The sequence below is a fragment of the Halichoerus grypus genome, chromosome 6 (genome assembly GCF_964656455.1).
Source record: "Halichoerus grypus chromosome 6, mHalGry1.hap1.1, whole genome shotgun sequence".
NCBI lineage: Eukaryota > Metazoa > Chordata > Mammalia > Carnivora > Phocidae > Halichoerus > Halichoerus grypus.
This window is the reverse complement of record NC_135717.1, coordinates 15,604,027-15,631,876: the sequence shown is the minus strand read 5'-3', so window position 1 is coordinate 15,631,876 and position 27,850 is coordinate 15,604,027. Positions and strand designations below refer to the sequence as shown.

Below are 27,850 nucleotides of genomic sequence, written 5' to 3'. Positions count from 1 at the left end.
AATAAAATTTTTAAAAAAGTTAAAAAAAATGAAGCTCAGCTGAGACTCTTGATCTCAGCTCAGGTCTTAACCCCAGGGTCATGAGTTCAAGCCCTGCATTGGGTTCCACGTTGGGTGTGGAGCCTACTTTTTAAAAAAATGAAAAGCATAACTCATTCCTAGACCATATTAATCAGCCGAGGTATTGGTTTGGCCTGTCCGGTCGCACCCCGTCCTGCACCGTGCGCCTGCTCTGTGGGCCCGGCAGGCGCCCAGAGGCTGGTGACGGTCTGCGGAGGGGAAAGCCAACGCGGGGGGCCTGCCCCGAGGCCGTGTGTGTGATCAGCAACATAGGGGCACCCCCAGCACTTAAGGGGATATAAACTTACGTGTAACTGGGGGAAATCAGTAAAAGGTGAATAGGGTCTAAATGGGCTGGCAGGTAGAGGCAGGAAGGAAGGGCCAGAACAGTGATGGGAAAACGGGAGATTATAAAAAATGGTCAGAAAATGAACTCGTGCAGACTGGCTAAATGGTAGGAGAGCTGCCGGGGACCTAAGTCTGAATGGGAACCCCTTTCCCCCCAGATCTTCAGGGTCTGGGGAGGAGACCCCCATCAGTCACTGCTTCGACCAGGTGCTCAGCTCAGATGCACACACAGGGCCTCCCTGGCGTGTGAGCAATTGAAAACCCTGCACCAAGGAGCACCCAGGGGCTCCGTCGGTTAAGCGTCCAACTCTTGGTTTCGGCTCAGATCATGGTCTCAGGGTCGTGAGATCGAGCCCCGGGTCCAGCTCCATGCCCAGCAAGGAGTCTGCTTGAGATTCTTTTCCCGTCCCTCTCCCTCCCCCTCTGCTCTTCCCCCTACTTGTGCTCTCTCTCTCTCTCCTTCTCTCTCTCTCTCAAAATAAATAAAATTTTGAAAGGAGGGAGGGAGGGAAGGAAGGAAGAAGAGGGAGGGAGGGAGGGAGGGAGGAAGGAAGGAAGGAAAAGTTTTCACATGTAACAGATTTGGAAACACATCTTTAAAATCTGCCTTTAGAGATTATGCTAAACATAATTTAACCTTTTTGGGTTTGAGGTAGGGGTGACATCATTTTTATTATTATTATTTTTAAATAGTATGTGTTCTGTCTGGAGAATATAAACTGAAAAGTCAGGCCTGTCCCCTTTGCTCACTTTCCTCTCAGGCTTGGCGCCTGCACACCTTCCCAGACGTCCTCTGTACACGAGCGCAGGGACTGCACTCATGTCAGGGCTTACAGTGTGTCTGGATGGGAACTCCCAGGTGGAGGAGGAGACAGGCAGGCACCAGGGGGTCACAGGCCCTTAACTCTGTCCCGCGGGAAGGACTTGAGGTTTCACACAGCAACAGGAAGACGCGGAGGAGTCCACCAAGATCATCCTCCGTGCACAGACGCAGAAGCTAGGAACAACGTGGTGCTTCGGCTTTGGAAAGTGGCCAGATTGCAGCTCGTGTCTTTTCTGAGGCGGCGCCTTTCTCTGCCTTCCTTTGTTGTCCCCAGTTAGTGTCCCAAATGTCCACTGCCTGCTTCCTCCTTTACAGGAAAAAGTATTGAGATATGCAGAAATGAATTTTCAATTGCCTGCCCCAAAAACTTAGCCTCACTTTCCCATACTTTTTAGAGAACCACACTGATCAGGCACCTCCAGTGTGTGGGTTATTTCAAGCATCATTCTCTTTAACCCCTACAACCACAGACCACAGTGAGGGACCTGTGACTCAGGCATGATAAATAAATCACTTAGAAGCCGCAGCTGTCGAGTCACTGAACCAGGCTCAGACTTGGGCATGTCTGGCTTCAGAGCAGGTCTTCCTAGCACGTAGCACCTCTCCTTTTACCCTCGCACTTGATGCCACTCCTTCCCCACCTTCCTCAAGGCCTTGCTCCGTCCATTTGCTCCGGCACCACCTCATCTAGGGGCTCCCTCCCCGGTAATATGTATATGCCTAAGTGCCTCCCACCTTTAAAAGCCTCGCTAACAGAAAACAATAATAAAATAAAAGCCTCCCCAAATCCAAGTGTCCATTGACGGATGAACAGATCAACAAAATGTGGTACGTACGCACATTCATCCATAAAAAAGAGTGAAATGCCGGTACATACTACGACATAGATAAACCTTGAAAACATCAGATTTCACTTACATGAGGTGCCTAGAATAGGCAAATCCATAGAGACGAGGCCAAGTAGAGGTTACCAGGGGCTGGGGGGGCGGGGAGAATGGGGAGTTAGTGTTCAGTGGATAGAGTTTTACTTTGTGATAGTAAAAAGTTTTAGAGATGGATAATAATGAAGGGGACAATTGTGAATGTACTTAATGCCACTGAATTGTACATTTTAAAATGGTTAAAAGTTAATTTTGCTGGGGCGCCTGGGTGGCTCAGTCCGTTAAGCGTCTGGCTTCCGCTCAGGTCATGATCTTGGGGTCCTGGGATCGAGTCCCACATTGGGCTCCCTGCTCAGAGGGGAGTCTGCTTCTCCCTCTGCCTGCCTCGCTCCCCCTGCTTGTGCTCGCTCTGACAAATAAATAAAATCTTTAAAAAAAAATAAAAAAATTAATTTGGCTGTGCATATTTTACCATAATAATAAATTTTTAATTAAGAAAATTAAAATTTGAAATGAAAAAATAAGAACACGGCCCTCCCCAACCTGTGTTCCCTGCAAGGGGTCAGCACACAGTGCACCGGCCACGCCCCTGACCTCAGTTGGAATGCTGCTGCTTGTCACGTTAATGCTAAGTGTTCTGCTCTGGGTGGTGAGAGGTACAAGATTTGTTTTCCTTCTGTTTTTCAGCATCTTCAAAATTGCATGTAATAAATGTATACTCCTTTACTACTTGAGGGAAACTTTATCTTTAGATGGTTAAACTCCTAGGCCTACAAGGGTAGGTCTTCTCATCAGGAAAAAGGAAAGTCTTGTGGAGAACAGGTGTGTGTCCCAGAATAGAAACTAGAAGCCCTGATTCTTGTCCTTGTCTTGACTGACCCGCTGTCAAGATGCCTAGGAGGTATTTCTCTGGTGAGTACTTGGAAGGAGGTTCCCTAGGCTCGAATCAGAAACCAAGGCACCCAGATGAGGTACCTGAATTGTACCACATGACACCGAACATTCTGATGCCTTTGACCATGTTCTTCGCTCCACCTGGAGCAGCTTTCTCTTCTGTTCCTGTCGACATTCTTTGCAACCTTCGAGACCCACCTGGTCAAATCACACCCTCCAGACAGCTCTCTCGTCTCCTCCGTGCTCTTGTGGGCTTTGTTCTCAAATATACCACAGTGCTCAGCAGGGGCTGACCTTGCCTTCACTTGTCTTTTTGCTCTCACTGCATTGAACACAGCCTGTCACGCACATCATTGTAGTGCTTTGGAAATGCTGAGCAAAATGGAATCGAATATTGCTTATCTGTAGTCTGATGGTTTCTGATTATTAATTTAACGTGTTATTGAAGAAATTCACTTGGTTTGAAAGGCAGGTCTTGGATCCACTAGATTTTCAAATTTAAAGAGTTGTTTATTTTGCTTCTCTCACAAGGCCTAACATAATTTTGCTCAGAGTAACCAGCTCACAGTGATCTCAGCTTATTGTTACGTCCCCAGAGTGGTCTCTTTGAGAAAACTAGCTGAGCAGCTGGCTTGATGGACATACTAGTGGAATGCAGGACATTTTGTTTGGTTCTTTTTCAGCTTACAAGGATCTTCAAACCAGGGAAGATATACGGAATGCAGCATGGCATAAACATGGCTGGGAAGAATTGGTATATTATACAGGTAATACTTTCATAAACATAAAACTTGTCATTCTTCTCACTGTTTTATGTTCTTTCCCCCCAAGGCTAATATGTTTTTTGGGTTTTTTTGTTGTTGTTGTTAAATAGTATGTTGCTCTAGGATGGTGAATCATAAGGTTGGGGGGATGGAGAATAGTCAGATTTTTCCTTAATAGGTACATGCCTTCTTTTCAATAAGGAAATTTCATTCTTTCAAGTATGTGTGGGGGGCGCCTGGTGGGCTTGGTCAGTGGAGTGTGCGACTCTTGATCTCATAAGGTTGTGAGGTCAAGCCCCACGTTGGGTGTAGAGATTATTTAAAAATAAAATCTTAAAAAAAAATAGCAAGTGTGTATATTGTCTGGTACAGTTTTCAGACACTTGTATGTTGGAAATTTTCCATCATTACTTTTTTTTGTACTTTTCTATATTCTCTGAATATTACACAATTTTTTTCTAAGCTTTCCCTTTCTCATCAAAGTTATCTATTCCCCAAAACATTATAATACAGCAATTAAAAAGTAATTTTGAAAATTAATTTGACATTTTGACTTTTTGTGTGTACGTGTGTATGCATGGGCATGGATAGCCATGTACACGTATACTATGAAATCCTGGTGGCTTGATTTTTATAAGAACAATTGGGCTGAATACGACCCAGTAATACTGACACAGGTAATAAGTACCAATCATGTGGCATGTCAGGTACATTTAAGCCCGTATACTACTAAGAAAATCAAAGAGTACTTTGTTCCAGAAAATAAGTATTATCTTGTCTTTTAGTTCCAAACATCATATAATTGTATGTGACTGGCTGCTTATTCTTACATGTTCATCAGTTCCCAGAGGCGTATTTGACTCAGCAGTGAGTTTTAGAAGTGCTGGTTATCCAGTCACATGCAGTCTGATTTGATTTTATGTAACTTTATTTTAGCTCAGAGTTCTCAACCTTTTGAGAAAGCACCACTTGTGTTACAACATGGACTTTCCTAAGTTCCGACAAATGAAACAGATCTCCAGATAGAATCTGTTTTAATTTTAAAAACATCTCCTGGGATGTTAACTGATCTACCATTAGCTTGTATATTTCTGTCGCTGAGATCAGTTCTGTGTTTTCCGGTACTCTGTTCTGATTCCAAGCAGCATGTCTTCTGAACATTCTCAGCAACCTGTTTGTTACTGTACATTTACCATAATCTGTGTAGAAAAGAACAAGCACAATAATCTTGATCCTTGTTTTCAGTCCCACTTATTCAGGAAATGGAATCCAGAATCATGATCCCACTGAAGACCTCACCCCTCCAGTAAACAGATTTTAGATGTGCCTACATAAATTTATGTGACAAGTATTTGTCATAAATTAATTTTAATTGTATATCAAGTGAAAAAGAAACACTGAAGTGTAAACTGCTGTATATAGCTTACGAGAGACCTCTTTTCTTTAAAATTTACATAATCACAAGAAAGGAAACTATTAGAGTTGGATTGTAACAGTGCTCTGTAGTCCTCTTTGAAACATCCCTATGTTAGTTGAATACACCTTAAAATACCAGCCACCCTTCTCCACCCTCTGGGAAAAGAGGGCCCAAATTAAAATTTGAATCCTCTCCAAATAGGAACCTAACCATGAAAAAAAAGTTAGCAATTTCTTTATAAAAAGCAAATCTGTTTTATAGTTACAGATTTTTAGACAAATTTCTTGTATCAGGAAGAAATATAAATTTTGTCATTTTACTCTAGCAATTTTTCTGAGCCTCAGACTCGGAACAAATTAAGAGCGTACCCAATACCTGAAAATGTTTTAATTCACTCTCATTTTTAATCAGTTGGCATAGTAAACGACATGTCATTACTAAGCTGGTGGTGGTTGCTAAGGTACACTTAATCAGTAACTCAGTCTTTACATAGTGTATTGTGATAGCTCGATATGAGGGGAAATAATGGTTTGAACCGTGTATCATATGTGATTTTGAAATGAACACCTTGAATAGCACTAATTTTTATTTGTAATATTTTTCTATAATAAAATGAGTAGCATTAGGAAAAGAGGTTTTATTTTGTAAACAATCATTTGTGACCTCAGACGTTCTGTAGTTAATGTTTCAGTAAGCTCATAGCAGGTACTTCCAAGATCATGTATGAGGGGTGGTGCATGTTGAGATTTAAGTTGGAATAAAGTGCATACTTTGTCTAGCTCTGTTTGATTTAGTTTTTTTAACACAGTGTGCCTATTTTGTGACTGTCATCATGTGAAAGTCCCGTTGAAGTGAAAAATTATGTCTGACCCCCAAATTAAAGAATTTGTGTAAAATAAAGTGTGAATAAATCTCATAGCAAATGTCAAACTTTTACATGTGAATGGTTTTCTCCAAGAACCTATAAAAATCAATAAAATCCTCTTGATTTTCACATATTACTTGTTTGCAATCTTTTTTTTTTTTACTGAACTTGTGCTGAAAATGACCCTGTCCCTCTTGAAAAACAGCTTGTCCCTGCTGAGTGGGCATATGTGAGTCTACAGAGCAAAATATTAAGAAAGCTCCTCAGCGTCCCCCTAGCCATTTAGCGAAGTGTTTTGAGGACCGGGTGTTTGTAGCAGGGCTTGGGGCCTGGGGGGCTGGGTCAGCTGGTAGAAGAACAGGCGCTTCCAAGTCCAGGCTCTGCTCCTTGACGAGGTACTTCCCGTCTTCAGTGTTCAGTTCCCTGAATCCATAAAATGGGGAGGTGGAATCCGATGGCATTTAACATCCCTTGAGCTCTGAATCTTTGTAACTCCTTAGTGCCACGGGAAGCAGGAGGGATGGGGAGCTCCAGCATAGAAGACCTGCATTTTAGCAGTTGTACCGATTGGATGCTCAGAGCATGTTTGTAGGATGTGAATGAATTATTTATATGAAACTGCTTTCTACACTATATAAAGAAAAATGGTAGAATTAGTATTACTGGTGAATTAGCTTTACTGGTGATCTAGCTATTCGGAACTGGGAAAAGATTGCTAGGAACGGAGGGAATTTTCACTTACAAGTTGTGTGGACTTGAACGCTGCAGAAGTCCGGAATTTTCTATCATTCACTGGGGCGTTAAGGTTCTCCAGAGAAACAGAACCAATAGGATATCTGGATAAGATATGCATAAGAAGAGACCAGGGATTGGCTCATGGTTATGGAAGCCAAGAAGTCCCAGAATCTGCCATCTGCCAGCTAGAGAACCAAGAAAACCAATGGTATAATTCTGTCCCAAGTCCAAAGGCCTGAGAATCAGGAGAGCTGATGGTTTAACTCCCAGTCCAAGGTCAGAGGCCCAAGAACCAGGAGCTCCAGTATCTGAGAGCAGAAGATGAACGTCCCATCTCACGCAGACAGCCTACATTTGCCCTTCCTTTGCCTTGTTCCGCTTGGGCCACGAATGGATCACATGCCCACCTACATCGATGAGGAGGATGTGTATACTCATTCTGTTGAATCAAATGCTAATCCTCCAGGAGCACCCCTCACAGGCACACCCAGAGATAATGTTTTAGCAGCTACCTGGACATCCCTTAGGCCATCAAGTTGACCTATAAAATTAACCCTCACAACTGAGCTCACAGTTGGTGGATGAGTTAGATGAGGCTCTCTAAATTGCATCATCCACCCAACTCCCTATCCAGGGGCCATTCGGTTGGTGAGCACCATGATGTCCAGATGCCAAACAGAATATGCAAGAATGAGGTTTTCTTTTAGAAACTTTGCTTTTCTCTTTTTGTGTTGCTTTCTTAAAGGAGCTTTCTGTTCAGAAAAGCACAGAGCAACAAACTGACTGTAAAATGGAGCTCTTTCAGAATATACCCTACTCTAGGAAGAGGAATTTCTGTCCTAATTAAGTCATTGGATTTCACAAAGCAGCCTGCCTCACGCTAGGCTTTAGTCTTCCTTCAAGTCAACAAATACTGAGTTTCTGTTAGTGCCAAGCATCAGACACAGGGAATAACATCATGAACAAAACATGATCCCTGCCTTTGTGAAGCTTACAGTCCAGTTGAGAAGAGACTAGCAATTAAAATATAAAATACCCTTAAGTTACATGATATGGTAGAAGTTGATACGTGTTCTAGTGGGGGAAGGTAGAACAGGGTAATGGAGATCAGGAACCTAAGGGTGGGCTGCGACAGGCGGTATGCAGTATTGTCAGAGTTGGCCTTGCTGAAAAGCTGACATCTAAGCAAAAACGTGAAGGAGGTGACAAAGTTAGCCAGCGTTTGGAAGGGAATCCCACCATGCTAAGGGAATGGCTACAGCAGGGTCATGCCTGGCATGCACTAGAGCGGTGGAGACCAGGGGCTGAAACAGGAGAGGGAGGACTTGGTGGGGGAAGCCAGAGGTCCTGGGGCTGGATCAGTAGAGTGCTGGGAGCCCCTGGAGGGACCTTGACTTTTACTTTGAGATGGGATCCACTGGAAGGTATTGAGCAGAGGAAGGGCATGATCTGACTTACATTTTAAATGGTGGCTTGGACTAGGCGTAGCAGTGGAAGTAGGGAGAATGGTGAAATTCTGATTTTATCTTGACAGCAGAGCTAAGATGATTTCCTGAACGAATGATTGCGGAGTGTGAATGAAAGAAAAAGAAATCAAGTGACCGAAGTCTTGTCCTCCACAACTGGAAGGATGGAAGGCTGTAGGTGGAGTAGGTGCAACAGATCTGGGGAAGTGAAGATCAGGAACTGTTTTGCTCATACTGAGTTTGAGATGGTCTATGCAGATACCCAGGTGGAGATATCAGGTAGGCACATGTGAATTCTGCAGTTTAGGAGAGCAGTCTCACCTGGAGATAGGCATTTGTGAATTGTCTGCATATAGAATTTAAAGTCTTATGGGGAGTGAGTGTAGACAGAGAAGACGGCCAGGGTAAGGAGGAGCCAGAAAGAGAGTGAAAACCCATCAGGGAAATAGGAAAAAACTCAAGGAAGTGGGATGTCATGAAAGCTAAGTGAACAAAGTCCATCAAGGATGAGACCACCCGTGTCAAATGCTGCTGCAAGACTGGGATAGAGGAGGTCTAAAAACTGACCACTAACTGAGTAACGAGGCGGTCACTCGGTGACTTACAAGAACATTCTCTCATTATGCTAATTTATCAAATAATCACTATTTTACCAATTCCTGCCCAATTTGTCAAATCCTTTTATTAAATGCCCATAGAAGAATGAATTGTATTATTTTGTCCTACGAATTTTCATTAGGAATATTCAAAATTTCCAAACTCATTTTCCATTCGTTGGGTGTAAGTCCGATGAATATTACTTGTACAAGCCCACTCATTTTTAATTACCATTTATGTGATATCATCCCTATTTCTTTTTAAAAGCCCTCTAGGACCCACACTTTGCTCTCCTAAAACCAACATTTCACAGAACCTATTTCTTTCCCCCTTATTCATACCATGGCTGCCTGTGAAAGAGCCATTTCTTCAGTTCCACATTGTATTTATCAAATTGATACCTTCAGTTTCTGGTTGGGACACAGATGTTCAATAATGTGCTTGATGAATGGACAGAAGGAAGGGAGGGGGAAAGTAAATGGAGAGAGGGAGAAAGGGAAGATAAGAAAAGAGGAAATATGGAAGGTGCCTGGGTGGCTCAGTTGGTTGGGCTACTGCCTTCGGCTCAGGTCATGATCCTGGAGTCCGGGGATCAAGTCTCACATCCGGCTCCCTGCTCAGCGAGGAGTCTGCTTCTCCCTCTCATGTGCTCTCTCTCTCTCATTCTCTCTCTCTCAAATAACTAAATAAATAAAATCTTAAAAGAGAAAGTATGGAGACTGTCAGCTCCAACTGGAAAATACATGAGGCTCTCAGAAAGCAGAGCAGTGTCTTTATTCATACTATTTTTGATGGAAGTTCTAGCGATCCTTGGAAATTAAGATACATGCCTAGGTAAACTCAGTAAAAACAATTCAAAAGGAGAATAATAAACATACATCAAAATATGTTCAGAGGTGGAAACTGATCAGCAAAGTACTGAATGGTCCTCTCCTAACTAGTGCTAAAACTAGTACTTTTTGCAGAGTTCCATGACCATTAAAAATGAAACCACTTGAATATTTTGTAAAACAGGTCTTCCAACCTAGGGAATAAAATCTCATCTACTGCATTAATATACATTAACACCTGTGATCAAAGTGTTAAGTGTTAGCTTACGGTAGATTCTCCTGGCCCCAGTAAATTAACTCTCCAGTAACGCACACGATAAAGAATGCTGTGGAAGTCATTGGCCCGAGCTCCAGCTCTGAAAGTCATTAACTTCTGTGAGCTTGCTGCCGCCTGTTAAAAAGAGGACAGTGATATCTATACTGCTGACCTCAGGGTTGTGAGAATCACATGAGGACATGTGAAAACACCTGGGAAATGTGAAAGTAAGCAGTGTGACATGTGGCCAGATCACCGCCCAGGTTTTCTGAACCTGATCGTAACAATCCTGAGGGTCACAGAGGTCAAAGCCATTATGCTGGTGCCAACATTTACTGAGGCCGACCACTTGAATCTCTGGAATCCTCTAGAATCCTCCAAGGCTCCTGCCCCAGGTCTGGGACGCTCTGCCCAGCTCTTGGGAGTGACAGCCCAGGGGGCCGCCCTAGGAGTCATGGAGAAACACTTGTCTCCAGGAGAAGAGAGAGAAGAATCGTAACAGCAAACCAGAGAAGGGGGCTGGCGTAGGAGATAAATGCCATGGGGTTCTCTCTTTTTTTTTATTTTTTATTTTTAAGATTTTATTTATTCATTTGAGAGAGAATGAAATAGAGAGAGAGCATGAGAGGGGGGAGGGTCAGAGGGAGAAGCAGACTCCCCGCCGAGCAGGGAGCCCGATGCGGGACTCGATCCGGGGACTCCAGGATCATGACCTGAGCCGAAGGCAGTCGCTTAACCAACTGAGCCACCCAGGCGCCCGGGGTTCTCTCTTTTTTAAGCAGATAAAACCTTTGAGGGACTTCTACCGTTTCAATTTAATACCACGAAAAACTTCAGTTCTTAACTTTACGACCCCAAGTCTTACCTTTCTCTGTTTACATAAGCAGGGTGCGTCATCAGAATGAAAAATGACGTCACAAGGACAGGAAGCCGCGTCACACTGCCGACACTTTCCGCCTCCTGTCCTACCACCATCTGTGGCTGTTTGCTGGGAGCCGACAATTCGAAAAGCGTGGAAGAGGCTCGCGCAGCGCTGGCGTCCCCCGGACTCACGCCAACACGACAGAGGGGCGGCTGTGCGCGCTGCTCGCCCGGGGCCAAGAGCGCTTGTGTAACCGGCTGAAGAGCTTCCACGTGGGCACACGGTTTCCCGGCCGATCGGACGCCTCCGAGCCAAATCCAGACGCACCGCCCGTCCAGGCCGCGGAGCTGGGAAGGCCGGCCTCGGAAGCGTTAGGGGCCAAAGGCTCCTGGGTCCTCCGCCCACCGCCCGCGGCTCCCGCTCCCGCTCCCGCGCTGGGTCCCTGGGGGACGGCAGTGCGCAGCGCTCCGCAGAGCCGGCCCGCGCGGGCCCGCCGGGAACTCCGCTCGGCTCCAAGGGCCCAAGCCCCGGACGGCGTGCGGGCGAGCTGCCGGCAAGCGTCCTCACCGCCTCGTCGGGTGGGGTCTCGTTTAAACGTTGCCACACCTGTCACGGCTCTCCGCCCGCAACTCGGATTTGGAAGGAAATCTGATTCATCTGATTTGGTTATTTGGCTACATAATTACCTGATTATTTGACCAAATTTGATTATTTGGTTAAATTATAAGTTTTTCAAGTAATTTCCTATATTAAACCCTTCCGGCCTTTTCTACTTAATTGTCGACTGCATGCCTCTCCCTAGACCTGTGCTTTATCCTCCCCCATTTTTCTGCCAGGGAGGGTATATAACCGCATACTTTCAAAGCATGTTCTGAAATTTCTCTTGGCACTGCACAAAATAAACACAAACCTGGCTTTCAGGTCTTTCCAAGTCCTCTGTTAAGAAAGAATGGTTCATATAGGCTATTAGGAGGTATTTCTTAATTCATTTAAGGTGAAACTCATTTGGGATGAGTAAAATGTGTTTTTAGTTCTTTTACTTCATGTGATTATCAAATGCCCATTTTTTTAAAGATTTTATTTGACAGAGAGAGAGACAGCGAGAGAGGGAACACAGCAGGGGGAGTGGGAGAGGGAGAAGCAGGCTTCCTGCAGAGCAGGGAGCCCGATGCGGGGCTGGAGCCCGATGCGGGGCTCGATCCCAGGACCCTGGGACCATGACCTGAGCCGAAGGCAGACGCTTAACGACTGAGCCACCCAGGCGCCCCTCAAATGCCCATTCTTTAAGGTCACTACTTTTGTTTAAGGCTCCATTTTTTTAAAGCCTTTGTAACAGTCCCAATATGACAAATTCCAAGAGCTAAGAAAGCACCTCCAGCCCCCCCCAGTTGGTGGGGGCTGCGCGGTGACCAGCAGGATGCCCTGTGAGCAGGGTGGGGTCTCCAACTCCTTGGTTCCTGGCCTGGAGGTTGTTTCTACTCAAACACTGAAAGTACTTGAAATACTTGATATTGAAATACACGATAGGCAGAAAGTGACAATGCCACCAATCTGTACTGATATATGGATAAACTTTTATTTACCTACCAAAGGGAAAACCAACATTCACTTAAAGCTGCCTAACCCATATCTCCAATAGGGAAGGTGTTTCATTTACTATCCACCTTTAAAAGGTTTCAAATAAAATATCGCTAGGAAAATACATAAAGAACTCAGATTATAAAACTCTCCAGGTAATTAATGGCCATATTAATGCTGGGACTGCAGTTAAACAAGAGCAATTTTCCATAGTTCACTTGGAAGCACAGATAATCAGTACCAAATCTATACATTAAGTTGTAATAGGCAATTGTAAGCAAACGGTATCAAACTGTGTAACTTTAAAAAATTAACCTGAAGTTGTTATGAACCGTATAAAAATTGATATTATTCTTCCAGTTCTCCCAAAAGCTCTACAAAATCAGTGATGTACCATTCTGCATTGTCTTTTACTTGTTGTCTGATCACATTTCCTCCAAATCCAATGAAAACATCCTAAGAGGGGGAAAAAAAAAAAAGGGAGTTAAAAAAAAAAAGATAGAGCAGCACCTGGGGCAGTAAGTGTTATTTGAAAGAATACACTGTTTGTGCAAAGAGAGGTAAAGCCCAGCCTCGAGGGGGTGCCTCCCCAGCTCCCTGGGAGCCTCCTTGCCTCCCCTGTCCCAAGAATGAATGAGTCAGTGCACCACGCTGCAAATCCATTCAGGCTGGGGACATTGCAGGCTTCCAGGAGAAATCACGCCCCTTTAAAACCAATAAAATTGCTTACAAAGATAAAATCCCATCAGGTGGTAAATGTCTTTAGTTCTCGACTGGATGCAGGCCCAGCCAGGCAATCTCAAAGAGGGAAGATGAAAGAGAAGCCTGGGGTGCAGCTGACGTCCCACTGCGCCTAGAACCGGGACCAGAGCAGGCATCTCCTGACAGGCGCCCTGTGTGAATCTGACGGACCTCCCTGCCAGGGAGGGTGTTGTTCAGGCCGAAGGAGATGACAGCCCCGCCATCTGCCGGCAGCACTCCACTTCCCATCATTAAAATTATTTAATGTTACGTCTACATTGTTTCCTGAATTTCTACCAAGTGATACCTTCTTTTAAATGGTATTTTCTCTTTTTTTTTTTTTTTAAAGATTTTATTTATTTATTTGAGAGAGAGAGAATGAGAGAGAGCACATGAGAGGGGGGAGGGTCAGAGGGAGAAGCAGACTCCCTGCCGAGCAGGGAGCCCCATGCGGGACTCGATCCAGGGACTCCAGGATCATGACCTGAGCCGAAGGCAGTCGCTTAACCAACTGAGCCACCCAGGCGCCCTGGTATTTTCTCTTTTTGATCTTTTAAATGGTATTCTCTCTTTTTCTGCCAGGATATAGGCACATTATACCTAATATGGACATTCAAAATCCTTTTACTTGCCTTTTCTCTTCATTTTTGTTTTCAGACCACACAAGGGGGCAAAAATAACAAGAGTCTGACCTTCCAGTTAAATTTAGCCTCCTAACTGAGCTTCCTGCCTCTGTGGCAGCCCTTTTCTGCGTGCACCACCAACTCAGCTGTCCCAACACACTGATGCACTCCTTCTCTGTCCAGAAGCCTTCCAGGGCTCCCCACGACCTAACGGTAACACCCAAGTGCCTGATACGTAAAGTCTTCAGCAGTTGCTGAAGGGAAAGCCCATTCCTGCCGGGTCTTGCCCCCTGACCGGCCCAGGTCCGTGCCTAGTACATCCCCACTCTGCTCTGCTGCCCCCCTCCCTCGGTCCTGCCAGGCCGCCCTCCCTCGGTCCTGCCAGGCCTTCACGCGGTGGCTGCTGACCTTCCTCCAGATCACTCATTCCTCTGCCCACTTCTGAGGGCTACACATCTGCATGCACACCCTCGCGCTTGGTTCAGTCAGGCCACGTCACCTTCTGATGACTGCTAGGGTCCTCTGGAATTTATAGTTTTGTCATTTCTTGACATCAGGATGAGCAGCTCCCTGACGGAACTCGGCATCCTTTCCTTCCACACACTCCTCGTTAAACTAGCCCAGCTTTTGTGACTTAGTCAACCCCAGTGTGGGTTGTAAATCATCTAAAGATGTCTTACCTCGAATTGACTCAAGTCAGTTAAAAGGATCCAAAGATTCTTTAACCACTCTGGGTTAATCATTTACAGAGACAACTATTTTTAGATCTCAGGAAACTAATAAAAAGTTCACCACTATATTTTTGGCTCAGTTTTTCTTTAGGATGAGATGATAAGGGCAAAGTCCTACGTGAAAGGGGCACATCTGATATTCAGGACACTTGCCATACAGCCTGTGTTTCCTGCTAGTCTCAGAAAAGAGCATTCACTCAGAAGAACAAAATGCTTTAACACAGGCACATTATCAAACCTCATGAGCCTCAGTTCCCTAATCAGTAACAAGGAGAAGATAATGAAGAAATACTTTATCAAATATAAAAAGGACAGGGGCGCCTGGGTGGCTCAGTGGGTTAAGCGTCTGCCTTCAGCTCAGGTCACGATCCCAGGGTCCTGGGATCGAGTCCCACATCGGGCTCCCTGCTCAGCGGGGAGTCTGCTTCTCCCCCCCCAACCCCCCCCTCCTGCGCGCTCTCTCTCTCTCTCTCTCTCTCACATGCACGTGCATGCTCTCTCTCTCAAATGATAAAATCTTATATATATAAAGACATTAAGATTTGGATTACAGTTGTAAGAGCTGTCTTATTATTTGTGGTATTGTTTGGGGAAGTAAAGCCGAACCTGGAGCTCACACCTGGGCTGAGAGGTGGCAGGAACGGGGTCATAAAGTTCTAAGTGGTTTTCTTCCTTAGGTTTGCCAAAAGTCGGCTGACATGCTGAGATTGAAGTTGTTTTATTTGTTTTGGTTTTTTACAATGATACCTAGATGTTCTCGTTTAACGGTCACCAATCTTACGGAGTTCTAAATCAGCCGTCTAAAACAAAAACACAACCAGAAAAAACCAGCACACTCGATACATACAGCGGGAGGGCAGGCTTCCATGTCTGTGGCTCCATCTCCAATCATGACTATTTTCTTAAATTGAAATTTTTCCTTTAAAAGTTTAATAACTTTTCCTTTCCCACCAGATTCGGCTGTTGGCTGCATCTCATCAAAACCTGCATATTCACCTTAAAAGAGCAGTTAAAACAGTGTCAGTGATCCACAGAATTCTACCAGTAGGGCCAGCTTTGTGCATAGATGATACCCTCACTTAAATGTCACCGAGAAAGCTAAAAATGGCCCTCAGTAAAGTAACACAGCCTGGATTTCCACACCTACTTCCCCGCATAAACAACCTCTGCCTTTAAATTGCAGATCCCTCTTGTTGAGGTTACTCCTTTAGGTCATAAACGCCTTGGGGTCGATCGGTTTTATCCTCTAAGCTGTCAGAGTTGTAATTCCCAAACCTCGCTGAGGTGGCAGAACACCATGAAACAATAATATATTGACGTTTTTTAAAAAGTTAATATATAATTTCATCAAAGAGGAGATTCCAACTTATATTTGATGGATTTCTTTCTTACAGTAATTACCACACTCCCTGTCTACATTTTTTTTTTTAAGATTTTATTTATTTATTCATGAGAGACAGAGAGAGAGAGAGACAGAGGCAGAGGGAGAAGCAGGCTCCCCGCGGAGCAGGGAGCCCAATGCGGGACTCGATCCCAGGACCCTGGGATCATGACCTGAGCCGAAGGCAGACGCTTAACCGACTGAGCCACCCAGGGGTCCCCTGTCTACATTTTTTTAATGGTCTCTGCCTGTAGACCCTTCAAAAATGTTCCACCAACACATTTAACATTTTAAAATTAACATTATTTGGTTTTGGGGCACCTGGGTGGCTCAGTCGGTCGGGCATCTGCCTTTGGCTCGGGTCATGATCCCAGGGTCTGGGGATCGAGTCCCACATCGGGCCCCCTGCTCGGTGGGGAGCCTGCTTCTCCCTCTCCCTCTGCAGCTCCCCTTGCTTGTGCTCTCTCTCTCACTCTTTCTCTCTCTATGTCAAATAAATAAATAAAATCTTTAAAAAAAAATTTTTTTAAAACCATTATTTGGTTTTAAGGATGTCAGCCCCCCGTTGCCTTAATTAGAGACCCCCTGAGATGGTAGTAAACACAGCTGCAGCTCTGCAATCGTCCAGAGAAGGGCCAGGAGGCACTTCACACCCAGTGACGGAGCAGTGACTCGCTGCTAACAAACTCTCCTTCCTGGGCCTAAACTGGTTCAAATACATAAGAGCTCTCAAAAAACTGAAATATAACACATAACAAAATGAGTCACGTGGGTACCCAGGAATCAAGTGCAGACATTTATATACTGAGAGAGATTAGATGGACACACTAAAGCCAGGAGAGGTGATGGCCTAAGTCTATTTCACAGAACAAAGGATACCAAGGAGCAAAAGATACCAGTTGAGAGAATCCTCCATCTCAAAAAAAAAAAAAAAAAAATAGAGGGTATTATGCTAAGTGAGATAACTCAATCAGAGAAAGACAATTATCATAGGATTTCACTCATATGTAGAATTAAAGAAACATAACAGAGGATCATAGGGGAAGGGAGGAAAAAATAAAATAAGACAAAATCAGAGAGGGAGACAAACCATGAGACTCTTAACTCTAGGAAACAAACTGAGGGTTGCTGGAGGGGCGAGGGGTGAGGGGATGGGGTAACTGGAGGATGGGCATTAAGGAGGGCACGTGATGTAATGAACACTGGGTGTTGATGAATCACTGAACTCTACCTCTGAAACTAATAATACACTATATATTTTTTTTTTTTTTTAAGATTTTATTTATTTATTTGAGAGAGAGAGAATGAGAGAGACAGCACATGAGAGGGGGGAGGGTCAGAGGGAGAAGCAGACTCCCTGCCGAGCAGGGAGCCAGATGCGGGACTCGATCCCGGGACTCCAGGATCATGACCTGAGCCGAAGGCAGTCGCTTAACCAACTGAGCCACCCAGGCGCCCATAATACACTATATTTTAATTAATTAAAATAAATAAAATAAAATTTAAAAAAAGAGAATCCTTCATCTCAATATTTAACTCTGAGGCTGTCTTGCTTAAGCTGCATTCCAACAGACATTACATAAGATATTGAACAATAAAACTGACAAGAAAGGGAAAATGGTAACATTAAAGTCTTACCATTAAAGTAGAATTTCAGCCTATTGGCAAAAACATTGGTTGACGGGATATTGAGCTTTGAAGCAACGTGCTCTACAATGCTCCTAAAGCCACCAGATATTAGGAAAACCTGAACATTTCGCTCTTGGAGGCGACTTACTAGCTCCCTGAAAAAAAGAAATATAAAACACCAAAATGATTAATATAAAAGAGAAAACATGAAACATGAAAAGGAAACTAAAATACATTTTTTTCTTCTCAAAGCATTTGCCCAAATATATTGGATAAGGTATATTGCCTGGTTAATTATAATGTTTTATGTATTTTTTAAAAGATTTTTTTTTATTTATTTAAGAGAGAGAGCTACAGAGAGCGAGAGAGGGAGAGAGAGCACACAGAGAGGGAGAGGGATAGAAGCAGACTCCCCACTGAGCAGGGAGCCCGACACAGGGCTTGATCCCATCCCAGGACCCTGGGATCATGACCTGAGCCGAAGGCAGACACTTAACCACTGAACCACCCAGGTGCCCCATGTATGTTTTTCTAAATGGCACTTAGAAATTAATAGGTGGGGCTGGACTGCTTAGGAAACCATCCCACAACTCTGTTCTGCCCATGAACCTAGAAACACAAAATGAAGAGGAAGCTTAGGCTCTCCCTCGGGAGAGATGACTTGGGCAGGGCCAACCACTCAGACAGGACCACACGTAAGAGCTGAAAGAAGCAGGCAGAAGGGAGGACTAGAGCGATGATGAGATACTCTCAAGAGGACATGCCCCAAAATGCAGGTGCTGACAGAGACAGGACCCAGACCGGGGCTCCTCTTACCTTATGCCCGGGGTCAGGTGTGGGGGGTGCTCTGCTATGAGCCTTTGCACCTGTTCCCTGGAGGGCTGGATCAGAGCTAAGCGCTCTGTGAGGGCAGCCTTGAAAGGCACCGCCCCGCCCATGGCTCGCCGTGTCCTAGGAGGAAGACCCAACAATCAAGCTAGCCGTGTCAGATGTCCCTGAAGTCTACACCTTACCTCCCTAGCTTGTCCAACGTCCACCATGAGGAAGGTGCTGCCTAGAGCCCCACCATACAACAGACATGCTACAACGCCATGGGAGCAAGGCCTGGTAATACACTTACTGAAAGTTTGCTTGAGAATCATATTAGTATTTTGTGGCCACGTCTTGCAGCAAAGGCAGCCGGACATGAAATGGTCCGTGACCTGGTGACTGCAGGCAGCAGTGCGGAGGGCAGGAAGGAGGGAAGAGTCTCACCCAGGCAGAAGCTGAGAGACTCTGAACCAGAACTAGCTTTCTAGCAAACTACTAAGGCTACACATTCAACCACGACACAAAGCACTGGACGCTTGGTGATCCCCCACCTCGTCATCTTCTCTGGTTTGTTACGGCCATCGTTTCCCTGACTGAGCTAAAAGCATGTCATCCACATTTATTTGTAAGAGGCAACAATTTTTTTTTTTTGTCATAAGAATTTGTATAAATGGATGACTGGATGACGTACACTAGCTAATTCAGCTCTGAGTGATGGAAGAAGCTTACTGCCCATGATTTGCAGTCAGGGACTAAAACTCGGGGAATTGTGGCCCTGGTCCCGCATGTCATCCGAAAGTCACTCTCTTTCGCAATTCTTTATCATTTCATAAAGTGAATAAATACTGTTCCTACATTTCTGACACAGCATCCTCAACTCCACAGAATTTGGCTAGCTCATCAATTCCTTCTTCTCTGATGACTGTGCTATCAACATCAAAGCATACTGCGTCAGCTGAACAGAAGAGTTTCCTCAACTCTGAGTGGGAGACCATCCTTGGAAGAATCTTCCTCCTGCAACAGAAAAAGATAAATATATTTGAAGACCCATCATCATAAAAAGATCCAGTTTTGCCTACTAATGCCAATCTACTTTGATCCGTATCAAAGTCAGCATATCCCACATAAACATGGACTCATGGGCTCATTGGTTTTTTAACACAAAGTAAGCACCTTCTAAATGTCAGGCTCTGGGGATACACAGATGAACAGGACCAAACTCTTCTCTACTGAACGTACCAACTTATAAATATATTTGATGTTCAACCAATATTTGGCTATTTTTGACCTGACAATTATTGCAATAAGGCAAGTTCTGAGGTGAAAATATGCATAAGATACTAAAGATATTATGGGTACACAGAGAAAAATGCTTAACCTTGCCTATGAGACAGGGCTTCCAGGGGCATAGAAATTCGAACCGAATCTTGAAGGGTAAGTGGCCTGAGTGGGTTGTTAAAGGGCAGGGTATCAGTTTGGTGGGTGCTGGGAGTAGGGGGCAGGGAGATGGAGGAAAGAAGAGAGGGTAATGATGGCAGAGAGAAGAGCAGGGGCAAAGGCAAGGAGCAAGCATGATGGACGACATGCTGGAAGCTGCCCAGTGGAGTCCGACTGCCAGGCGGTGCACCAGCGGGGCCCTGGGCCAGGCTGATGAGTTTGGATTTTAACATCTAGGTGATGGAAAACCTTGAAAGGCTTTTTGCCACAGAAGAGAGGGGAGAGCTGAACTGCACATCTGTTAGTGACCAGTACAGAGGCGGTAAGTGAGGGCATGGCCTGATGAAAGTCACCAGAGAGTGGAGAGAGAGGGGAAAGAAGAGGGCTGAGAACAGAGCCCGCAGGAACAGAAAGGATCAGATCAGGAGCCTGGGAAGAAAAGGAAAAGGAGGTCAAGATGCACAGGAAGAGACTGAGAGACCACAGTGCTGCAGAAACTATGGAGGACGGTTTCAAAAGGAATCCTGTGGGGTTTTTTATTTTTTAAGAAAATCGCTGGACTAGAATCTTGGGGGTAAATGGGATCCTAGAAGTTGCCTAGACCCATCTCTCATCAAATATGTCATGTACGAGGCCACACAGATGATGCAAATAACCTATATTTAGAATAGACACTGGCTAAAAACAGACTCAAAGGGGCTGGCCAACACACTTCATAACTGATTTCTAAGCAGACATTTTACGCCAGGGGCTGGCAAACTACAGCCAGTAGGCCAAATCAGCCTGTTTTTGTAGAGCCTGTGAAGTAAGACTAATTTTTACATTTTTAAAAATTTTTTTTCAAATAGGATCCACCCAGCATGGAGCCCAAACCAGGGTTTGAACTCACAACCCTGAGATCAAGACCTGAGCTGAGATTAAGAGTTGGACACTTAATCAACTGAGCCACCCAGGCACCTCTGTATTTTAAATAATTGAAAAAAAAATCAATAGAATAAAACTTTGTGACACACGGAAACCGCATGAACTTCAAAATTCAGTGTCCATAACTAAAGTTTCAGTAGAATACAGCCACGTTCACTTGCTTATGTGTCCACGGCTGCTTTCGTACAACAGAGGAGGATCAGTAGCTGCAAGAGGTTGAAAGGCCTGCAAAGCCTAAAATATTTACTACCTGGCCTTTGACAGAAAAATTGCTGACCCCTGTGTGGAACCCTTACAAAAGAGTGCTCTTCATGGGAAACAGGAGTTTCACAGGAGACCCACTAAAAAGGGGGAAAGAGGAGGCAATTCATGAATCCAATGATAATAGAATATTAAACTCTAAACTAATATCAGCCTCAATGTAAATGAAGTTTCCATTAAACAGAGACTCAGCTCCTTTGCTCGTTGCTCCTCTTGCAGTCTCTTAATGTTGCAATGACCACGGCCCACCTCTGGTCTTCTCTAACCATACTCACTCCCTCGATGAATTCATCTGGGCCCGTTGCTTGAAATGTCATCTCTAGGAAGGGAACTCCCAAATCTGTACCTGGAGCCCAGTCCTCTCTCCCAAACTCTCAACTCAAACCACCTACCTGACCTCCACTCAGGTGCTGGGAAACACCCCAAACTTCGCATGCCTAAAACTGAACTCCTGATCTTCTTGTCCCACCAAAACTGCCATTCTTGCACCTTCCTTTTCTCCCTTGATGGCCCATATCCAATCATTCAGGAAACTATGTTGGTTCTACCAACCAAAATCTGACCACTTCTTATCCTATCCACTGCTATCGCTCTAGCCTGAGTTACCAATGTTTCTTGCCAAGACTGTACCAAGAGCCTCCTAAAAGGTCTCCCACCCATTTTTGTTCTCAACATAACAGCCAAAGTAATCACTGTAAGCTAAAGCCAAATCATGTCACACTTCTAGCTCAAAATCCTTCAATGGCTTCTCATTTTATTAAGAGTAAAAGCCAAAGTTCTTACAATTACCTATAAGGTCTGCCCCCTACCCTCATACCACTACCACCACCACCACACCCTCCCCATTACACCTCTGACCTCATTTCCTACTCATCTCCCCCTTGCTACTCTGCTCCAACCACACTGGTCCTCCTGCTGTCCTGGAAATGCACGGACCAGGCTTCCCACTCAGGGCCTTTGGTCCAGCTGTGCCCCTGGTGGGAATGCTCTTCACTTGGATACCCAGTTGGCCAATCCCTTATCAAGAGTTTGCCCAAACAACATTGTGTGTCAACTATACTTCAATTAAAAAAAAAAAAATGAAATTTTAAAAGATGAGTTTGCCCAAGTATCACCTTTTTCCATGAGCCAACCCTAACCACCCTATTTATGACTGCAACCTCTCCCTCCTTATCCTTAACCCAACTTTACTAATATCCCTCACTATGCCTTACTTTTTCTTTTTTCCGTAACATCTATCTTCTTCTAACATATGATAAGATATACTTATTATGTTTATTATGTACTATCTATCTGTCCTAATTAGGATGTAAATTTCACAAGCGTAGGAGCTTTATCACCTTTGTTCACAGCTGGATCCTTAGGACTGAGAACAGTACCTAGCATACAGTAGGGCTTAATAATATTTGTTGACTTAAGTGAATGAATAAAGCTCACATGCCGTCTTCACTATAAAGTCTCCCCTGATTCCCTGGGGCTGGAAAAAATTTCTCCCCAGAACTTCCACAGTACTTTATGTAGACCTGTTTTCAATATATGAAATCCATAATATTCCTACTTATCTTAAACTTATTTATGTGCATGTCACCTCCACTCCTGGATCTCAAGCTCTTTATACTAAGATCCAAAATTTTCCAAAATACTTATTCTGAGCCTCTTTTGAGTAGATGATCAATTAATTTCTGGAGGTTGAATGAATAAATGAAATGATATAACCGTGAATTACATACCCACAACTGTTTTTTTAACTTTTTACTGTAGAGAATTTCAAATACATACAAAAACAGAAATAATGAATACATGAATTCCATATATGCGTCATCCTCCTTCAACAATCATAGCAAATCATGCTTCATCAACAACCCCACTAAAAAGGGTTCTGTACCCCGATTCCAACATGGAGGGATTCCTATATATCTGAGCAATTCTTAGACACCAGCGTAGTGTCCCCTATAAGTCAATTCAATTCTGACACAATCTACCCTGATAGCACCAGATTCCACAGGTTAAGGGTTCAGTTCCACAAGACTGGACCCCCCCCACCACACACACACACACACACACACACACACACACACACACAGACACACACAACTTATGCTCAAGGCATACAGAGGATATCTTGTTCCTTAAATATGTCATGGTTTTTGAAACCTCTACGCCTTTGCAAATGCTGTTCCCTCTGCCTGAAATCACCTAATCCCTCATACCCAGTGGGCAAATTCCTATTTATTCCTCAAGATGAAGATTAAATAACCTTCCCTATACTACATTATCTCCTTCCTACTCCTTCAGAGATTTAATTAATCACTCCCATTCCTCTCCTTGATTGAAATATCTTTCATCTCTGTTTCCAGGACCCAGCAGGTGTAAAGTAAATGTTTCATAAATTAAATAGAGTTGAATCTAAGAAGTTATTGAGAACTCAGCAAGAATTGAGATTATTGTTCTCAATAAAACTATTCCATCTTAGAGTGCTATTAGCCTAAAATTAAAATCCTTAACCACAATGACAACTATCACCAATGAAACAGAACTGACATCATAAATTCTGAAGTTGGAAGAAACCTCAAAGCCATCATCTGGGTCTGGCCCCATGCCCTTCTGCAGGAATGATATTAATGTGTCCATTTCACAGATTAACGACTAGAGGTATAAGGAAGTTAAATGATCCAAGGTCACACAGCTCCTAAGCACTGGCTAAAGAACTAAAACTTGGATCTCAAATACACAGACACAACATAAAAGGTGGTGGATAAATTAAGAGGTGGATAAATTGAGAGGTAGATAAATTAAGCAGAACTAAATAAGGTTAAACATTTGATAATAAGCTATGTGGACTCAGGAAATGTCAAAGATTTTCATGAAGAATTCAGACCAGGGCACCTAGGTGGCTCAGTCAGTTAAGCATCTGCCTTTGGCTCAGGTCATGATCCCAGGGTCCTGGGACTGAGCAGGGAGCCTGCTCTCCCTCTCTCTCTGTCCCTCTCTCTGCTCATTCTCTCTCTCTCTCATAAATAAAATCTTAAAGAAAAAAAAAAAGAATTCAGACCAAAGTTCTGCTAGCTGGGCAACACAATGGGTGATGATTCATTAACAGTGAAAGAAGAAAGTCTGCACATTCTTTGGGAGACCAGCAGATAGAAACAGGTTTCATAAATTTCCACCAAGCCGGGGAACACCAAGGAGCTTCTTATCCCACTCTCTCTGTGGCTCAGTAACCACCCATATGGCTCTGGTCCAGAGGGAATCAACACAATTCATACCACACGGCTAGGCAGGCTCGCTAACCCAGCCTAGAAGACAGCAGTCTGTCCGCGGAAAAGCAGTGCTTAGTGCAATGCAACCCCACTGAGCATAGAGAACGAGTCACATGTAGTGGAGGGAAAGCCAGGAACAGACAAATAACATAAGAAGAGCTCAAATGAGATCAATGGGACAGGCTAAAGACTGTGCATGAGGCAATACAATGTACCTAAGAATGGGCAATACTCCTGAGAAGGACTGACAGGCTTCTGAAGCCTTAAAATTCCTAACAGCAAAGCCAGTCCACACTGGCCCCTGTGCATCGCCGAAGACCTGGGAAGTACAGAACGGGCACCATCTCCAAGAGGCCACCAGGCTCCCTGAGATGACCAGACAAATCATTACTGTTCATGTCTGAAAAGCCAGTGGCTTAAGCCTCTCCCCAACCACTGACAATAGAAATAGCTTCAACCAGACCATCAGCCTCAAATATGAAAGGAAAGACACACCTCCTCAAATAAAGTGAGGACTGATTTCCAGATCCCCAGATGAACACGAGTCCTGACTTAGGACTCCGAAATGCTGATCCCTGCCTCCTGGGGTGCATGGTGGCATCAAAGGCAGAGAAAAGAGGATGTTTGAGACAAAAGTTGCACTGAATTTACTTGGAAGGCTGATTCTGTCTCCACGCCCTCCCTAGGAGACAGAGCTGGATTATATAACCTTAACTTTGCCCACAAAATGCTCACGGCAGGGGACATGGCCTCCACCACTGGGTTTACACAGGTTTCAGCTCCCTGCTCAGACTTCAGACGGCCTCAGCCTCCTTCAGCCTTTCCCAGCCCGCACTGTAAAATGCCCTGCCTCCTGGTTCACTTCGGTTGCCTCTTTTTTCAGGTCTCAACTGGGAGCCACTCATAATTCATAGTCAAAATTCTCACAGCTACCGGGGGGGGGGCGGAAATCTGCTAAGTTCAGGTGCTTCAAAGTAAATTGTGTACATTAGAATTTCACACACACAAAAATCATTGCCAGAGAATGGACTCTGGATCCCTTACATGTGGCCCTGGGAGGGGGACAGGACTGGGGGTGGAAAAAGTTCTGGTGGAAGGGTATGTGCTTTGACATGGCAGCTCCCAGGCCCAGTCCTGACTGCTGAGCCACTGCCCTTCTGTGGGTCAGAACAGGTCTCCCACCCGCCCGGCACCCAGCTGGTCCATCTGGGGGAAAGAGAGCCTCTTCTAAATGTTAAAGAAGCCTCTGCTGACGACTCCTTCTCACCCCCAGCTCCAAAAGTACAAAAGCAAGTGTTCCTTCAGAGCCAGCCTTAGGAGGTCCGATTTTAGATAAGAAAAACCTCTTCACCCAAACTCTCTTTGAACTTCTTCATCTATGTATTTCATGAAAGACATCCAGAATTGCCTTCACCAACTTACTCTTTTATTAGGACTGACCTCTTACCTTCACTTGTGTAAGAACAAATACAAGCTGGTACAGAGGTTGTGGAGATTGTGGAGATCAAGTACACCCAAGAGAACAAAACTTCCTAGGCTTAGATGGATGTCACCTTGGGTAGGAGGGCTGAGTCTGTTTCAGGTCCTCTGGGCACTGCAACAATGCACAAATGCAGCCTGAGAAGCTTCTGGATCAAAGGAGAGTCAAAGAGCCTCTGGTGACTAGGCCTAGGGTTCCTGGTCAATGCATTTATAGTACATTTTATGATTTAAAAAAAGAACAGCTGTTCTGGGGAACCTGAGATTTTATGGATCCCACATACATTATAGCAGACAATTTTATTCAGCTGAAGAGGATACTGGTAACTGATAAATAACAACAACAAAAGACAAATCAGACTCACGTTTCTCCAGTGCTGGATTCCTAGGAAATGACACTCTTCTCTTCCTTCTTTCCTGAATAAAAATGCAGCATAAAGTTCTGACTACAAATTTCTTTACAAGAGACCTTGTGAGTTCTGCAAGAGGAAGAGCCTAGAAGGAGAGGAGGAAATGAACATCAAGGTCCAGACACAAGAGAAGAAAGAGAAACGGTCGAGCTTCCCTCTCCCCCTGGTAGACTGGTACGAAGAAGGGTCAGATGCCAAGTGCCCTAAGGCTGCTTCCCTTGCGAAATGCTTGACTTCTGCCTCCTTTCAGCACTGCAGAGGGGTAAACACATTATTTTCTGTGGCTTCGATTCTGTAAAAGCGTCAGGTCTGACAGGAAATCACCCACACCTGATTAGCAGAACGCCAAGGAGAGGGAAGGGAGAGGACCTACTGAGAGAACAACATGCAGACACAGAGGAGCTGACTCAGGTGTATCACAGACTCTGCAAAACAGATCCTGCTATCTTCAAAATGAGTACACAAAGTCGCCAACATGCCAAGAACAGTCACAGAAGAGTCCCGTTGCCCAATATCAAGGGAACACAGCCAACAATTTTGAATTAATATCCTCAAAATTAAAACTGTAAATAGTAGGTAAAAGTGCCAAAACTCAGAAGAAAAAGAGATAAAAGAAATAATTAAGAAGATGAGGCAAGAAAAAGCAAAGAGATTGGAAAGGAGGGGAACTGTAACGGGAATAAATAATTCAGAGGGTTCAAAATCCAGTCTTTGCATAACCTTTCTCTCATCCGATTTCTGAGTTAATCTCAAAAGCAAAAAAAGGAATGTGGCTTCCATCTTGGCCCAGCTTCCCTCCCTGCTCTAAGGAAAGGCAGTTGCCATGTTGGTAGCTGCCCTATGGTGAGGCCCATGTGGCAGAACTGGAAGGGGCCCCCAGGAAACAGCCAGAAAGGAAATGAGGCCCTCGGTCCAACAACCCTCAAGGAACTGAATCCTACCAAGGAGCTAGGCAACAGATCTTCTCCAATAAAGCATTCAGGTAAGTTGACCTTGGCCAACGACCTCTTAAAAGACCCTTAACCAAAACCACCCAACTAAGCTGCTCCCAGATTTTTAACTCAAAGAAACTGTGAAAAAAATAAATGTTTGTTGTTTTAAGCTGCTAAGTTTGGGGGTAATTTGTCATACAGCAATAGACAGCTAGAATAACAGCTTTGGGGTAGGCAACACTTTCTTAAATAAAACCCCAAAAGCATGAACAATAAAAGGAAAACATGATAGAATGGACTTCATCAAGAGTAAAAACTTCTGCTCTTCAAAAGATACCATGATGGGGCACATGGGAGGCGCAGTGAGTTAAGCATCTGACTCTTGATCTCAGCTCAGAATCACGACTCAGGGTGGTGTGATGGCGGCCCACGTTGGGCGTACTGCCTACTTAAGATTCTCTCTCTCCCTCTGCCTCTGCCCCTCCCCGCCTCTCTAAAAAACAAACAGAAACAAAACAACAAAAGATACCATTATGGAAAAAACAAAAAAAAAGAAAGAAAAAGACAAGCCATAGAACAGGAGAAGATATTTACAATACACATATTTGACAAAGAACTTGTATCCAGAATAAAGAACTCTTACAACTCAGTAATAACACAAACAACTTATTAAAATATGAGCAAAATATTGGGATAGACATTCCAAAAAAGAAGATATGAAAATAAACTGAAAAAAAAATGACTACAATAAAAAAGAGTATTGAACTCTTTGAACCCTCTGAATTATTTATTCCCATTACAAGTATTGGTGAGGACATGGAACAGCTGGAGCTGCCGGGATAGAAAATGGTACGAC

The 27,850-nt window shown here is 44.2% G+C and overlaps 2 protein-coding genes and 1 long non-coding RNA gene across 19 annotated transcripts in view; 1 reads left to right on the top strand and 2 right to left on the bottom strand.

Annotated features, from left to right (window-relative positions):
- NIPSNAP2 (nipsnap homolog 2) overlaps positions 1-6,185 on the top strand; it is a 30,354-nt gene extending 24,169 nt beyond the window's left edge. The window contains exons 9-10 of the mRNA XM_036115323.2: positions 3,690-3,773; positions 5,016-6,185. Of these exons, the coding sequence (XP_035971216.1) occupies positions 3,690-3,773; positions 5,016-5,080 (149 nt within the window). The 3' untranslated portion in view covers positions 5,081-6,185. The remainder of the gene's footprint in view (positions 1-3,689; positions 3,774-5,015) is intronic.
- Positions 889-10,843, bottom strand: LOC118550318 (uncharacterized). The gene is made up of 3 exons (XR_013448736.1): positions 10,802-10,843; positions 6,795-6,888; positions 889-1,538 (listed from the first exon to the last, which is right to left on the bottom strand). It is a non-coding gene; the product is annotated as an uncharacterized LOC118550318 (long non-coding RNA).
- A 1,509-nt stretch (positions 10,844-12,352) lies between these two features.
- Positions 12,353-27,850, bottom strand: part of PSPH (phosphoserine phosphatase) — a 50,001-nt gene continuing 34,503 nt past the window's right edge. For 10 of the 17 annotated variants that reach the window (XM_078074539.1, XM_078074536.1, XM_078074546.1 and 7 more), the window contains 7 exons: positions 26,018-26,147; positions 25,621-25,767; positions 19,147-19,305; positions 18,298-18,432; positions 17,491-17,636; positions 15,319-15,467; positions 12,353-12,832 (listed from right to left, as the gene is read on the bottom strand). In XM_078074539.1, coding sequence (XP_077930665.1) covers positions 12,725-12,832; positions 15,319-15,467; positions 17,491-17,636; positions 18,298-18,432; positions 19,147-19,286 — 678 coding nt within the window. In that variant the 5' untranslated portion in view covers positions 19,287-19,305; positions 25,621-25,767; positions 26,018-26,147 and the 3' untranslated portion in view covers positions 12,353-12,724. Of the gene's footprint in view, positions 12,833-15,318; positions 15,468-17,490; positions 17,637-18,297; positions 18,433-19,146; positions 19,306-25,620; positions 25,802-26,017; positions 26,148-27,850 lie in introns of all 17 variants that reach the window. The other 7 variants (XM_078074547.1, XM_036115329.2, XM_078074549.1 and 4 more) reach the window with 5 other exon arrangements.